The sequence below is a fragment of the Lepisosteus platostomus genome, chromosome 1 (genome assembly GCF_059453375.1).
Source record: "Lepisosteus platostomus isolate fLepPlt1 chromosome 1, fLepPlt1.hap1, whole genome shotgun sequence".
Lineage (NCBI taxonomy): Eukaryota > Metazoa > Chordata > Actinopteri > Semionotiformes > Lepisosteidae > Lepisosteus > Lepisosteus platostomus.
In genome coordinates, this window is record NC_142611.1 from 51,628,262 (window position 1) to 51,645,205 (window position 16,944).

At 38.6% G+C, this 16,944-nt stretch overlaps 1 protein-coding gene across 1 annotated transcript in view; it reads left to right on the forward strand.

The window, feature by feature from the left end:
* tdrd7b (tudor domain containing 7 b) overlaps positions 1-16,944 on the forward strand; it is a 41,202-nt gene that overhangs the window by 12,297 nt on the left and 11,961 nt on the right. Inside the window, exons 4-10 of the mRNA XM_088631692.1 lie at positions 3,246-3,441; positions 8,234-8,316; positions 9,551-9,768; positions 10,598-11,133; positions 12,652-12,835; positions 15,749-15,860; positions 16,646-16,848. Coding sequence (XP_088487818.1) covers positions 3,246-3,441; positions 8,234-8,316; positions 9,551-9,768; positions 10,598-11,133; positions 12,652-12,835; positions 15,749-15,860; positions 16,646-16,848 — 1,532 coding nt within the window. The remainder of the gene's footprint in view (positions 1-3,245; positions 3,442-8,233; positions 8,317-9,550; positions 9,769-10,597; positions 11,134-12,651; positions 12,836-15,748; positions 15,861-16,645; positions 16,849-16,944) is intronic.

Below are 16,944 nucleotides of genomic sequence, written 5' to 3' on the forward strand. Positions count from 1 at the left end.
TAATAGTTGTGATAAATTGGGATGTAGTGAGTGCTTGCATCTTAAAGGACTTACGTGGAAAAATAAACATTGAAAATGCAGAATGCATCCAGTGTAGTGCACGAGTGCCAAGGCCAAGTTAAGAATACATGGAGAGCACAGGTGGTATGACAGGTCTGGCAGATCTGTGGCAAGCCGGAGGAGTTAGTTCAGTGTATGCAGCATTATCAACCATCAGAACCATAAACTTCAACGGCTGCATTTTGGACAACTTCTCTTTCTGGAATTAAAAATGTTCTTTATACTTTTTATATAAAAAGTGAAAGCTTGACCCATTTCATTGTTCCTCTGAGGAGCTCAGTACTGTACAAGGAGCTCCAAGAATAGCTGCTGCAGATTAGGTCAGACATCTGTATCCTACTTTTTTGCTGTTTTTGTTAGCTGGGACATGGATTGCAGTCATGTCACATTAACAAAGAAAAGAGCAAAAGGAGGTTTGTTTTTTGTACCTGCATTGGTGAGGCTATACTGGGTAATGTGCGTTAGGAAGGTAATAAAACGTTTTTACAGTGGTGTGAGACACTGGTTCTACTATTTCAGTAGAACAGACACTTGAATAAATTGTCAAAATCAATGGATAATCTCCCACTGTCCCTGCAAAATACCCGGTGGGCGTTTTCTGTAGTTTTAGAAATTTTCTAGTACCCATTTGATGACGTTTTTGTGACAGCTTCAGTGTTAAATAAAATATGATCATTGTTTTGAATGTCATGCCCTCAATGTGTCCCATGTTTAACATGAAAATAAACCACTTGTGACAAACTTTAACAATAAGATGGTAACATTTAAGATGACTTGGCTATGCGTTACCAGGCTAGAAATTCCTGGATATGAACAGACCCCCCCCCCCAGATTGACGGTGTACAAATTTGATCACTTTTTCTGTAGCTGCAAAATTAATATGAATGTATTCCATTGTTATAGTATTACAATTCAAGTGAGGAAGCACATTTTCATTATAAACATGAGAGCTTGGCTCCATATGTTAAAACCTTCATTGTCTTGTAAAAATGTTCAAAGATCTTTACAATGATGTCATGTAAAGATAAGTGAATTGTTACCGAGGTGTCTGAATCACTTGAAGAGTGGCACAGCCAGAGGTTGGCCACCTTTCTCCGTTGCCAGATTGAATTCTCATCTGCATGAGTGCCATTGAATGTTCTTGTAGATGGATACTTTATTGATCCCGTGAGGGAAATTGCAGAATTTGCTTGTTAAGAGGCAATCCAACAAGTTAGATGGGCTGATTTTTTTTAGATGCTCAATGATCCAAGGATCACATTTTGCATAAATACAAGAGATGTAAAAAGGCAAATGTACAAACTATCAAATAGACTAATGGAACTGCTCCACTGTCGGCTTGGATGCTCCAAGCATTTTATGGATCACATAAGTAGCTGTGTCGAGGTTTTCCCAATTGGCTGTGTCCTTGCATCCAGCTTATTATATTTAATATTGCATCTAGTTTGTTTCTTGAGGAATTTGTGAATACAAATTAGTGAGCCTTTTTACACACCATATTTGTATGGAATAAATCAATAAAACATAAATCATTTGTTTTCCATAAATTAACTCTTAAAACCTTTGAAATATCCATTTTAAAGAATGGCTCATTATAAATGATTTTTAAAAAATACACCCAGCTTACTTGACACACTGTTTTTTGTGACATTAGGGTTGAGGTGCATGGCTAAAGTTGTTTCGCAAAACAGGCATGTCTTATAAATGAATTTCAGTCACATTTTATTCCCATGTGCTAAATTCCTGAAATTTGGGTTTTATGGTGTAATCCCTCACACTCCAAGTACAAACCCAATACGCCCATCAAATGAAAATTCCACAGAATTCCTTATCAACACATTTGTGTGCAAATTCAACTTTACACAACCTCCCAAGGGTCCCATAAATTTCTAGACATGACTTTGTTACATGCATAAAGACAAGTAATACAACAAGTTTGTTTTTTTTTCCCCCCCCGGCCAGATTTGCGAGGAGTAAGTGTAATGTGGTCTTCATTAGAGCTCTGTTCAACACTTTTTAGTGTCACTTTGCTTTAACATTTTCTCTTGCTCTTTCACTGAAATTTGTAACCCCGATTGCAATCCATATAAGGGAAGCACCCAAGTTATTTTATGTACTGTGCATTTTATTGTGGGTTTCATTACTGAACAGTACAGTGTAGGGTTAATGAAATACACAGATGAGGTTCTGAACTGTGGCATCTGATTTCAGAGTAGTAAATACATAAGTACTTGTCCAGCCTACACAATAGGTAAGGGACAAAATTCAGCTATATGATTGCAGCCTGGTGCAAAAGAATTTTGCAGAATTCTGTATAATGCTACTTCTATTTTTTTTTTCTTCCAAAATTCCTCCATATCTTGGGGAAAAAAATCAATAGGGATTGCTAATGGCCTGTAATCTTCAAGTCTTGTTATAAATATTATGTTGCTTTTGTGCCAGTGTACTAACCAGACCATGCAAGGGCATTCATTCTCCTTTCAATACAATACACAGAAGTAGTGTTTTGCATTTAGACCAGGAGGCTTGTCTTGTCGAACCATAAACCCTTTTGCAGTATATATCTCTTACTAGATTTAAGGTTAGACCTTGCATAAAACTTTTAAAGTTGCTTTGGACTTCATAGTGACGTTCCTGACCATTTGTTTTCCCCTGGTTGCTCGGTTTGGAAAGATGGCCTGGGTTATATGATACACATTTTTCTGCAAGCGTACCATTTTACACTTGGTTCGGAAGTTTTGGCCATCTTGATTGGCTTGTTGTATCACTTATGACTTTGAAATTTAATATTGACTGAAGGAACTTGCAGTGACTGCATTTCATTTACAGTTAGCCATTATGTTAATTGTGACTTTTCAAACTTCCTGTGCATGCTGAATTATTTAAGGTTGTCAACACTTTTTTTGGGGGGGGGGAAACTACCAGTACTTTAATCTGTTTAGATTGTATAGACTAAAGTCTTCTTGAAAGTCCACATCATATGGAAAATTCTCAGGGTAATGAATATTTGTAGCAATGTGTATATAGTACTTCGCAAAATATTACAGTTCAGTGCTATTGATGAAAGGAAATTTCATCAATTTCCCTATGGATTAATAAAGTATAATCTATCTTTTCTTCAAAACTTTTGCATAAAATTACTTCAATTGTTCATTTTATTAACTTTACTCACATTGGTTCTTTAGCAAAACCCAGGACTTCCCTGAGGCAGCCAGATCACACGGGACGTACCAATAGGAGCATGACTCAGCTGTCCATGGGAAGCAGGAGTGGAGTTTATGGGCAAGTCTTAACGAGAGATTTGCAGCCTGATGCAAAAACCGCTTTGATGAACAGGACCCCCACTGTTCAAATGCGGAAACCCCCGACAGTGAGTGAAAGGTGAGTTACGCATCTGACGAAGGTCAAACTTTAGTTCCCGGTGTACCAGATTAATCCCAACTGTCTTAACCCATTCACTTTTAAGAGGATCTAGTACCTAGCAAGAAATGCCAAGCATGACCTTGGAATTTAGTTATTTTTCATATTGTTTAATTAAGTGAAATTTACAGATAAAATGGAAGAATCTTAGTTGAATTGTAAGCCTATAGGATTTTGCTTTTGTAGCTTTTTTCTAAATTTTACATATCCGGTGGCAAAAAACTTAAGTAGATGTTTGTTTTGGGAGTGAATTTCACTTTTGAGAAACTAATCAGAATCGGGTTTCCAGAGACAAGGAAAGTCATTTGCTTATTGGGTTGATTGTACTAGAGCTTAAATCGATTAGAATTACTGGGTGTTCCATAGGATCCTGGAAAGAGGTGCATTTTGTTTAGTAACGCAGCTTGTAAAGATCAATGGATAATTCTGGCTTGTTGGATCTTCAATTTACTAATTGGATCTCTCCTATATTGAGGGTTAGCATTGCATCGTTTTCAGGTGGATGCTGCACATTGGTGGTGGTGGAGGGGAGTCCCCATTGCCTGTAAAGAGCTTTGAGTGGAGTGTCCAGAAAAGTGATATAAGTGTAACCAATTATTATTGTATCCCCTTCCATTAGTGCAGCATGTAAATGGGACTTGGTTAGGTTGGTTTATTATTTGGAGATTTTGGCATGGTGCAGCTGGGGAAAAACTATAAAAATGGGTTGTGCAGTGTGGCTGTACTTTTTCCATTTCATTCTGGTACAGGAGTGAGCAACTCTTGGCAAAACTGCAGTGTCCGTGACCATCCATAATGCAGTGTTTTTAGACCTTGAAACATCCTTTTGCTTTTAGGCCAGAGCTTGGCTCAAGAGGAAAGGCTTTAAATGTTTGGTCCAGGCTGTTTTGCCTGTTAAACTTAATAGGTAGGTTGGAAAAATTCATTATGTTGACATCCTGTATTCCTGAGACAAATAACAAAGTGGAGAACAAAAATAGAAGTTACAGAGGGGAGTTGCCATTATCTTCTGAATGTGCTTTGATGTTGAATTAGTCAGACCTACTTATGTCCAGGTTTATACCAATGTTCTTAATTTCTTTTCTTAAACCATTATTTGAATCTTGTAAAGAAATAAAGAGAATAAGGTCAATAATATAAACAGTGGTTGGTTAGGGTGAGTTACTAATGGTGGAGAAACAGTTTGCTTCCGATGTAATGGCTAAATCTGAATATTGACAATATTCAGGTGTTGACAGAAGTCCAACTGCCATTGGTCCAGTGATCAAATGGACACATGGTGGTCAATAAGCTAGCTGGTCGCAAGGTCTTGTTGAAGGCAGACCTTGGGCAGAATTCTGTTACATAAGGATTTCTCCTAAACGTTTGCCTGAAGCTTAAGTCCCATGGCTTTGGGGAAACAGAAGTTGCAGTTGCATGGTGTTGTCACCTGGTCCCTTCTGTGGGAAAAATCTTTTTTTTTTAGGAGAGGCATGCAGTGCTTTTTAAGGTCACCAGGTACAGTGAATCTTTGCCCTACAGGTCCCTGATTGGTTGGTCTTGGTCACAGGTCTTAGCCAATCACCCAAAAGATCACCATCGTCTAGATGTATCTAAAGGCTCTCCACTAGACATCCAGGTGCCTGAAGAGGGCATCCATCATTAAAAGCATGGTCCTGGGTTGTGTCACTGTTGTGAGAGGCGCTCCTTATCGAGCAACGTTATCTTCTCTTCCATTCCAGCATGCAAGGATCAATAGGCTATTCTGAGGCTCAGGCAGTGAGGGGTGTCACAGCAACACTTAATTCTGTGGTTTGTTTGTTACTACACAGATAATAAGCATGGACTGTGTCCTAAAATGTGGGAACTTTCTTCATTTGGCTTTTTCCCCTAGTCTGAGGCACGAGACTGCATAAACAGAGAATGAGTACAGATATTTGGACTCGAGCCTTTAAAGTTGGTGTTGGACTGCATCACATTTAGCTCCCCTGGACCCATCAGAATCCAGGTTCTTGTAGCTTTAAGATCATGTCTTGCTGTATGATTGGAGAATCGTGATTTAATTGATATTTTATGTAGATTCCAGTAGCAAAATTCAATGTTCCCTATGGGCTGAATTTGTGAAAAGTAGTTTTGTCCTTTTTGATAATAAACCCAGGCTATTTCTGAAGGCATATCAAACAATTTGGTGTTAATCTAAAGGTGAAGAACGTTTTTCAATTTTAGGAAGGACGATCTGTGCTAGGATGATTTGCTTTAAATTTTTAGTTTTAAATTGGGAGCAAAACGACAAATCTCAAGCTTGGGCTTTTTTTTTTTTCCCCCCACAAGAATTGTTCCAAGTCAAAATGAAGGTCAAGTTTGTTGAAGAGCCACACCTCAGTCTGCAGTGGTGGAAATCCCAATTTGGGGCTAGAATCCCATGGCAGGGCTGTGCACTGTCTCATTCAGCAGTGCTGTGCAAGCACTGGGCTGCAGAGGCTTTTTTGGGTCGCTGTCTTTGCAAGCACAATCTGGCTTGGCCGGAAAAACAACTTACATCACCCCGCTGTTTTGTGTATTATTTGGATACCAAAAAGGGGTGTAGAGAGACAATAGAAAATTGCCTTTAGAGCTGAATGAGTGACTGGCTGAAAGCATGAGAATAGTCCTTTAATCCTCCATCTATACAGCAGGGATTATCTATTGTTTGGGAGTTTTAGAATGATTCAGCATATCCGTATTAGAATGTGAACTATGCACTTGTTAAATGCATCTAAATTACAACATAAGTATCTCCTTTATTAGGATACTGGCTTCAAGGTCAGTGGTAGAGTTAGTACTGGCATAGGGTTCTTGTGCTTGCCACACAAAATATTACATAGCTGAAATTACTCTGTGTAATACCAGAACTGCAGTGACTAATATGCCTGAGAAACGGGCTTTGTACAGAAGTTCACTAGTGATTTACTGAAATGGTCAAATGAAACACAACTAAACCACGTGGTAGTTTTTTTGCAAAGACCACAGCTCAAATGTACAGTGGATAAACCTGTGTGCTGATGAGCAAAAAAGACCCTAAAAATAGTATACTTTCCCTGGGTTTTATATTTTTAATATAACAAAATTTAATATACCACTTCCGTATCAAATTGTTCATCTGTAACTTCTGAATTACAGTAGTGTCATGAACTGTTTATTCCTTAACTTGAATTGCTTTATTCATGTGCATCTAATTTAATTTCTAATTGTTTTGTAGGTTGTTGACCAATATTAAATTACTGCTAATTTTTATTGAACAATATTAGTCAGTGTAGTTGGTGCAAATTTATTGTTCATGTTTTTCCACTTCCCTCTTTTTTCACACTGCATTAAAGCTGATGCTGTTTGTGATTGGCAATACTACTTTAGCGTTTAATTTTTTTCCTAATTGACATTTGTTCTATATAAATACTGTTTGTCTTTTTCAATTTATGCAGGAGGCTGTTTACGGAACAGTACTTGCTGTCAGGAGTTCAGAGCCCCAGCTGCAGCTCCATGATTTGGCAAGAACGGTATACTGTTGTATAATGTACAGCAGGTTTCTACTTGGTATTAGTGTCCACTATCCTTGGGTGTTCTGGTTAATGTGGCACCAGCACCTGAAAGCATCTAGCAAATGCTGCTTTAGATGCGTTATGATCCGGGGGGTGTCATGTGCAGTTCACTACTCTATTGCACCACTCCAAGCCTTACTCAGTATTGAGGTGTTCACCTAATAGTAGGTGGACAAAGAGGCAGGTAAACGGAGCTCAAAGGGGATTTCTGGTGGATAGGGGGATCATTTTATAGGACCCATTGCAGGTTTTTACCTGACATGTCGGTTTTCCTGTGTAACCCAGAGAGTGGGTGTAGTATCTTTTTTTTTTATTTTTATTCGGTTGCAGGTGTCTTGTTTTTTTTTGCCTGTTTAGGCCTTGCATAGTGTTTTCTAAGCCTGTATGAAACAAATCGGTGGCACACATTTATCTATTGTAGAATGTTGTGGGGTTTTGTTAATTTACTGTTTGGCTCAGATTTATTAGTCTGTCCCTAGAACTGTGCCAGAAAATATAAAGAACTCATGGATTGTTCTTCCCCCAAAACACTCAAGTTTATATCCCGACTCCCGGCTATTTTGTGTTCTGTAAATTTGTTGAATTTTCTTAGCACTGTTAAATGGTTCTTTGTTGAATTGTCCCAGACTGGTCCGAGACTTGATAATCTAGAATTTTTGTGATTTATTCTTGTGCCTCTTTTAACCTGCATTTGTTTTTTAAGCTGTCCATACCAAAAGCAAGCTGTGTATTTTACTTGTTGCAGTCCAACTTTGTAGCTGGAATACGGTCAAGAAAAGGAAAAAAATAACACCTTAAATTCCATTAATGATACAGTGGGTCTATTAAATGCAATATGGAAGTTATCCATTTGGAATTTTGGCAAGATATGCATATAAGGTCGACATCCATTTGGGGAATCCCTAATTGTGAGACTTGGTTTTTACTCCAGTCCTGTGACTTGGTATGCTTCAAACTTGTGACCTTCTGTTTTGTGTTCTTAACTTGCTTTCCTCTCGGGAGCAACACAGTGCTCTTGTTCTTTTTGCCCAAATTGACAAATGCTTTAACTGAACTGGAACCCTTTCTTTAGCTGGATGTGTTATTTAATCCTGCTTGCCTTTCAAGGAGGGAAATGCAGGTTAATGTCCTTTCACCGAAAGCGGGACATAAGCTTGTCCTGAACAAATGTCAAAATGTACTTTTAATGTATTTTTCAGGTCTGAGAAGAGAATGAATTTACCTACACGGTTTCAAAAAGAATTGCACGCTCACCTTTCTAGGAATACCCAGCAGATCAACAGTAAGTGTCTCTTGTTTTGGAGGAATTTGAGAGCTGTAGGAGGCAGGCATGTGGGTTTTGGAAGAGCCCATAAAGCCTTTCCCTTGATCTTGTTTCTTTTGAACTAATTGTATGCGTCATCTGTAAAGTGTGCTTCCTGTCTGTACTGCTTGAAACGTATCCCTTGACATATTAAAAAGAAATAATGGCATTCCTCAGTAAGTGATATTCAGGAAGGTGAAACTACAGTGCTGAATGTAAAGTCATTTAAAGGTATGTTATAATTATTTGCTTCACAATGAAACTTGTATCCACATTTGTATACATTTTAAAATCATTGCATGACTATTCTTCTCGTATATCAAGCAGTTTTAAAAATACAAAAAGAGTTGGAACTATTACTACTTATTTTTATTGCCACTTAGTATAAAAGGCAGAAGTAGCATTTTTTTGTACTTGAAGTAATCTGGAGTAGGTTATAACCTTAATAAGCTATATGGACATACTCATGTTTACCCTAATTGATGCTAAAGAAAAAAGAGGAAATGGGATGGGGGTAACCTCCCCATGTTACTGGTGGCTTTCCTGTTGGCTTTTTCCAGTTTTGCTGCACGTTTAATTAAAATGCATGCCAGTACTGCACTTTTATTATGACTTGTTTCTATAACATAAAGTAGTATATACTGTTCCTGCATAATACCATACCTTGCTTCTTGTTAAGTGGCAATTTAAATTGACTTGGCAAGGGGTCAAAAGAAAAGCCGAGCTGGGTGGAAGCCCTCTGTATATTGCCCATTTCCTCGCAGGTTGCGATTCATTCTGTGAAATGAGACTTGTGGCTTCCACCATGAAGTCAGGTTTTAATTGATCTTGTAACTTTTCATTTTCTCTTTCCCAGTTGACACGAGCAAAACAGTTTAAAAATACATTAAATCATGTTTGTTCTGACAGTTTTTCGCTGCACTTGACCCAATTCAGAAAGCTTATGTTTTGACAAGTGTCTTGCACCAGTATGTATGAAAGTGGTGATCTGCTGTTTTGTTAACTTGTTCTCCCCTAATGAGAACCATTGCGTTCTGGCATTGTTTATTTGAGCAAATGTACTGATGCCTCATATGGACAAGAAAAGCTTAATTCAAGGGGTTTTTCTTTAGAAAACATGTTATGAAGGGTATCTTTTCTTAATCCTGTCTCGGGTGACACTTATTCCAGTGTCTTGGAGTCTACTGACTTGCTTTATTTTTGGGCTCTCCAGCTAACCTACAGGAAAACATTGGGACGGGAAAGTCAAAAATGCCTCAGTCCAGCACCTATAATGAACAGGTAGTCCAGGCCCATCTTAAAGAGATATTGAGCAAATATAGCAATGGATTCTGGGTCTCCAAGCTGCCTCAGCTATACCGGGAGCTGTACCACCAAGAGCTACCAAATGATGCCCTCAAGGAACTAGAATTCTGGACCCATGTTTGCATAGTAAGTGTCATTTATCAGCTTTCCTTAGGGGGGCAAAACATTTACAAGCAAGTAGTACTCTGAGGTAATTTTTTGGGGTCTTGAAAACTGTTTTATAGTTCTTAGTTTTGGAATGAAATGAGAACTACACATTAATAAGCAATAAACCTTCAATGGATAGCCACTTCACACAAAAGTCTATACATGTGAAGAGAAGTGAGCTTTTAGACAGGTGTTTCTCACTCTTCCATTGCTGTCCACTAAGAGTGATAATCTGCATTTTGTCTGTGGGATTTTTATTAAATTGGTAAAACCTTTGCTAGTTATTTTGATATTGCATGGTGGTGGGAGTGTAATGGTTAGATTCTGGAGAATGTCAGGGTATCCTAGACTTGAAGGTGATCAAAAGTGTCTTTTCCATTAAGACAATGATCCTAGAGCTCTGAGTAGATCTACAAATTAATTTCTGAAAAACTAAGTGTTTTACAGTGCCTAGTCAATCTGGACATAAACACTAAAAATATGGCTGGACATAAAGTGAGCTATCTGTGCATGGCAGCCTTCAAATGTCACATGTCAATGTTGAAGGAGGTGTGTACGCCGGAATGGGCAAGAAATTTCTCAAAATCATTGAGACTGGTCAAATGTTGAAAGTGACATTGGCTCATCAAGGGGGTGCCACTAGTAACTGGACCTAAAGGTTCACATAATTTGTCAAGAGGATATTTAATTTATTGGGACTTAGATGTAAGATTTCAAATATGAAAATCTTAAACTTTTTCTCAGCACAGAAATGGAAGTATTTCTGAAGCTAACCCTATTGAAAATGCCTTTCTGGCTTGTCATCTAGGTGGAGAAACCTGGTAGCACCAATTCATCAGAATTGCTTCTGTACCCTGCCAAGGACACAAAAGCAGGCTCAGTCACAGCTGGGATGTCCCCTGCCCTGGAGAAGCGTGCATCTCCTGCAAAGCCTGAACCTCCCGTCTCCCCTCAGTCTGCAGCAGTGGCCCCAGAGATCAGACTGAAACTGACAGACCTGTTAGCAAAGTACAGCAATGGACTCTGGGCCCATGCCCTCCCCAAACTATTTCAAGACACTTACAAAATGAAATTTCCAGAATTTATTCTCAATGATCTCTCGTTGCTTAGTGATGTGTGTACTATTGACTATCCCATGCCTGACAATACACAAAAAGCCATCTTGTATGCACGAAACACCGAGGATGAGAACCAGAACAGGCTTGATTTCAAATTGCCCCAGGCATCTGAAGCATCCAAACCACAATTCAGCACAGTGACTGTGCCCCTGCTGGTTATCCCGAAGGAGGAATACCCTTCAGTCCTGTTGGTGGAGGCTAGCAACACAAATGAAATTGTTTTAAGGCAAGCAGTATTAAATGTCAACCATGTGTGATTGCTTGGACCTAGGTTTGCCTACTCTATATTGCATTGCTTTCCTTAGTTGAATCCTGCTCCCCCTTTGATCCCTTCATTATAGAATGTGATGCCACTGGAGTGCAGTCATTTTATGCAACCTTTAGTAGGTGGGTCTTGAGACAAACTCTCCAAAGCAATGATATGATTTAATGGCGCTTTCAAGTATACAAATGTCAAAAGAGCAACAAAAGTATAAAAGCCTAGCTCATGGGTGGAGCTTCTACCCCACTTTGCCCTATAACTAAATCTCAAGGTTGTTATTTTGCCCCTAATGTGCAAAAAGTAAACATCTTGCTGTTTTTTTAAAAACATAAGTCTTCATGGTCTGAATCTTGGTTTCTGTTTTGTTTTCCTTTTCTTAAATGTCTCTTCCTCCTCTTCATCTGGGTTTTCCACTCTCATTTTTCCCACGCTCTTTTCCATCTCCATCTCTTAAGTATAGTGCTTAGTTTTTCTCAGTTCTTTTGTTCATATAGCAACATAGACTCCAGACAAAAGGTAAGCAATTGACGTATCCTTTTATGATTACAGTTAATTATTTCAGTATATCAAGTCCATTTTAACAGATGTTGGGTTTTTCTACTCGGTCACTGGCATAGAGTTGGTTCAAACATCTTTTGCAGTGTATAGCATATTCATGTGCGCCCCTGCCTTACTGCTGATTTATACTGTCTGCACCCGTACCCAGTTCCAGACATGGAACTGCCATCTGAATCTCGGTTTCTGTCTGCATTCATTTTACTGAAGTCAAAAACATCTGAAAAATCCCATGACCCATTTAGGAAAGTAATGCCCTTCTATCACACCCCTAGTGGCATCACAAAAAATTGAATTATTGTGTGCATTAAGGATTTTAATTTGCTTCCATGTGATGTAAGTGCTTCATACCGTGTGTTCATTGTATATATGATCTCCATTCCCAAGTGGGAAACAGTCATCAGTTAAGCAACATGCAATCATGCATTGAACTTACTAGCTGCATTCAGAGTGAGACCTATGAACCAGTGTTTTAAAAATTCTTGCTATACGATTAACTTTTGGACTTGATTAAATGTTGATTTTTTTTTTTTAATAAAACTGCATTTGAAGCCTTGATTAGTCTTTATTACTCATCATAGTTAACTGTATCCCAAATACAGCCTTGTACATTTTTTTAAGAATCTACATAAGTGCTTTATCGAAGTATTCCCCACTTCCAATGATTTAATTTTCTTGAAATACAAATAGAATATTTTGAATGCTTAAACTGAGCTATGTGTGGAAAGTTCAATGTTGGCATTTCCGTGGTGAATTCTGGTGTATAGCATAGAGCATCTTTTATATATTGTAAGGATCCTTCCTTAAGTAAACTTGCATACGGTATTGGTTTTTAAATGACCTCCTTTCTAGTTTGTGGTAGGCTTTGATTACTATAGATGAAAGTGGTTTGCTATAAACCCATGTTTTGTTCTGTAATTCTTGTAGGTACATTGGCGAAGGATACTCGCAGTCCTTGGAGGCGCTTGAAGACAAAATGAGGGAATTTTACAGTGAGGAAAAGAAGCTTTTGCAGTCCCCGGCTCCTGGGAATCTTGCAGCTGTCAGAGCTGAGGAAGAGGATGAGATTTTAAGAGTTCAAGTGTGTGAGGTGATGGCTGATGGGGTGAAGGTAAGGAAACAGTTTTGGAATCAAACTATAATTAGGTACAAGAGAAACTTTGCACCAGGTTAAAATTCCATTGAAGGTAGTGGATTTTTCACAAGGGTAAGAAAGTCCATTTGAATTGCCGACTCATAGACCATTTATTTTCTAGTACAGTGGGTTCATGTTGTACATGAGTTTAAAATAACAGCATATACCTTAAGTGTAATTTAAACAAAACACGCCGCATAGTTACGCCATTGGCTGCTCATGGTGTGAGTGTTGCGGTGACACATTGGGAATACTGGTACACAGTGATTGCTGTTGAGAATTTTTTTTTCTCAAGTTCCCTTTACAGTAAAAATAACTGATGCTTATTAATATTTAATGTATACATGTCTGTGTAAACTGTTTATTGATACATTATAAGTTGATGTAAGCATGCCCCCTCAATTGCATTGGTAGGGCGTAAGTAGGGTCAAACTTGCACGTGAGGAACACAACTATTTAGCATTTACCATTAATTGAAATAGGAAAAATTGTTTAAATTAATGTGACATTTAAAATGCATGCGGCTTTTCGGAACACAACCCTCTCATAAACTGAGCTCTCTGTACTCAGAGAGCATTTCAGGACCCTAGTAACTTAAAATTTTGCTCTGCAATGTGGGAAGTGGTTTCTGTTGTCATGACGGTCAGTAAGCCTTTATCAATCACCTCATCCCTGGAGCATGTACAAATCTTCTAGGACCATACAGTACATCCTGTAAAGCAGCCATAAACATTTTAGTGGTTGCCTCTTCAGTGTACAGGCTTATCTTGGTGTTCACGCAGTATCAGATTTTGATCTTTCCGTGTAAAATATGACGGTCTGAAAAAATCCTGGCATTGTCACCTTTGCACACAAGCTGCTGAGAGATTGACCTTCTATTACTGAAATTTTATACAGCAGCCCTGGTAATGGGAAGATCATCCGGTGGCGAAGCTGTACTGGACTGAGTTTCAGTGGAATAAGTATTATTAATTACATGGTGAAAGACGTTTTCTGATGACATGATGAATTTAAAATTGCTCATTTTTATGACGCCTGGTTTGGAACGGCAGATGTTTTTTCCATCTTTGCTCATAACTGCAAATCCTGCAATCAAACATGGGGGGGAGTGTTGGCGGCAGCAGCAGCCTCTGACCAGCCCACCTCCAAGCGTCTTGTCTTTCAACACCTCACATGGTATTCAGCCTATGCCAGAGGTTCAGCGCTAACCGAAGGAAATGCACGTCCCTCACTAACTCCACCAAAAGGCTGCTGGACTGTTATTGCCGAGAGTCCCTCAACCAAGCAACTTCATACCGCCCTTGGTATACAACCTGGGCTTGAACCCCTCATAATGGAGCTCACCCTGTGCTTGGGCAAGCAACTTAACTCCGCCTGGGAGACCTCCTTGCCTTGGTGGTTGGGACAGTAGTCTGGATACATAGCAAATCCTTTTAGTGAAATAGACTAGAAGCTCTAATATCCATCCAGGTAGGTGCTACAGATTGGTGTTGAAGGGGAGTCCCAATTACCTGCAAAGCGCTTTGAGTGGAGCGTCCAGAAAAGCACTATACGTAAGGAATTAATATTTGGCAGTAATAGTTCTGCTTTTTTGGTGTCCATTTGATTTAGCTCTTTGTGGATTATACATATCCTTATCCATCAGTGTATCTGGTTGCTTTGCTTGCCTTTTGCTTGTAATGACCAAAATGAGGCTTTATTTTAAATGGGGGAACACAAACATTATGCAAAATTACTGTTCTTTCTCTGGATTACTAAGTTTCATTATTTGACAGGTAAACATACTTGTGTATGCTACCTTATTTTCACAGCTTTCTGGTATAGTGTGTTTATGGTAAAAGCTTTTTGGTAGTGACCGAGAGTACTGAATAGAATACTGAGCATCAAAAGAAACGTGTCTTGTTAGAAAAGTATTGATGACTGCATAATTCATTAGTGAATTGGTTTGGACAGTTCATGAGGTGATTTAATACATTGAATATCCAGTCGGGAGCAAATGCAGAAATCAAAATTTGAAAGGAAGGCAGTATGCCACACTTAACACTTGCTGTCCATACACTGTCAGGAGGTGGACTTGCCAGTAGTGGAGCCAGTTTGTTAGTGATGAAGCAATGTTTTGCGTAGACCTCACTGAGGGATTTCCATTGTGCTCTTCCGCAATACAGTAACCATGTGCAACAGACGAACAGTGAGGTCCGGCACAATTTGTTTAGTTAAAGCATTCAATAGGTAGTGATGCATTGATCAAATTCTGGAATCTAATTTAATACCCTTCCACAGGGCTATTCCCAATATAACATTCAAGCAAGACAGTGGAGGTATTGGTACCGTTTATAGAACAGTCTTATCTCAGTTTGTTACAATTGTCCTGGATGCCCCTCTTGCCAGGTAGGAGCCCCATTGAGTCCTAGTTGTCATCCCAGTGTTCAGATCATGGAGGTCCTGCAAGACAAATGGTACAGAAGAGAATGGTATCTACAACCTGGCACAAAGCATGTTCTAGATGGACACCATTGGAAGCACTACAAGCTGTACATAAATTTTACTAGACTGTGGTTTTCACAGTAGACCCCTGTTCATCAATCCTGTTGACAAATGTTAATCAGTTTTGTGAATTAACCCACATCATGCTCATTCTATAAAGTGTTATTCTTCCTGCGACAGGACGGTTTTCCTGATTTAGTATTTTTTACTTTCTTTTGATGCTCCATCTCCTTAGGTTCTACAGGTTGACTTGAGATTAATACAATATCTATAGGCAGCTGGACAAACAAGATGGGCTTTTTGGATAAATTTTCTTCTGTCAAATCCACAGTTTACCAGTCATGTCACCCTACACCCCCTTAATCGCTGTACTCAACTGATTTTTTTTTTCTTGTGATACTGAAGGTGTATTATGTTGACCATGGATTTTTTGAAATAATCAACAAAAGCAAACTGCTGGAACTAGATGAAAGGTTTTATACCTTACCTTTTCAAGCTACAAAATGTAAACTAGCAGGTAAGTTCCATTTGTCCTACGATTCATGTTTTAGGTGATATGTCATTATGGTGACCTAAGCACAAGCCCTGCCTTATTTTTTACATGAGATTTTAAAAACTACATTTTCCAAAATCTTCGTAACTTAAGACGGATCAGCTGAATTTTGTGTTATTTTGATCCTGTTTAATTAGAGCATTCTTGGAGCTTCCAAGTTTAATTCTTGATGCATATGAATAATTAATAAATTGGTTAAATTTAATGTATTCATTGGATAAATTAAGTTAATGAAATTTACGAGTTTGTAACTTAACAGGAAGTTCAATTTCAGTTTGACGTGACATTAGTCATTTATTTTTCTACTTCCATAAGACTGGTTACAAGAAACTATACCCAAAATCTGGAAACCAAAGAGTCTCGTCTCTGAATACAGACCAGCACATAATCAATAACAAATATGGAAAAATTCAGTTATCAAGGGACGAGTTAAATGAGTCAATTTTCTAACGTTAAAAAAATCCTCATACCTGTCAATCCTGATGAACACTTCCAGATACACTCAGCACTGCCTGTGTTGCTTTGGGGTTTATGAATTCCAGGAATCCACAGCAGAAAAAAATAGGGTGTTTACACCATTTCATGAATCTTGTATAGATCAGCTTGCCAAAACTGATCAGAAACATGCACTTGTGACATGATATAAAACAACATATAAAAAAAGTTTTTCAGGTTTTGCATTTCTGACCGTGTATCCATTCTTTAAACTTTTCTCATCTTGGTACTTAAATCTCAACCAATATTTCTAGGACTTGAGCCATTCTCTCAGGAAGCTGCGATCTTAAAATGCTTGGAGTCCATAGCCTGTGGCAAGATCCTTTTGGCTGAAATCTTAGAGAGAGAGGAGGTGCCCCTCGTTGTTCTCTATGACACATCCCAGGATGATGATGTTAACATTAATACATCATGCTTGAAGGCCTTGCAGGACAAATCTCTGGAGAACAGTCTAAAGGTACCTTTACCAGCTGCTGATGACCCAATGTGAAATGTCACTTAGGTGATGTATTTGTTGTTGAAAGAAATATACTGTGTAGCTCAAATTCCATTC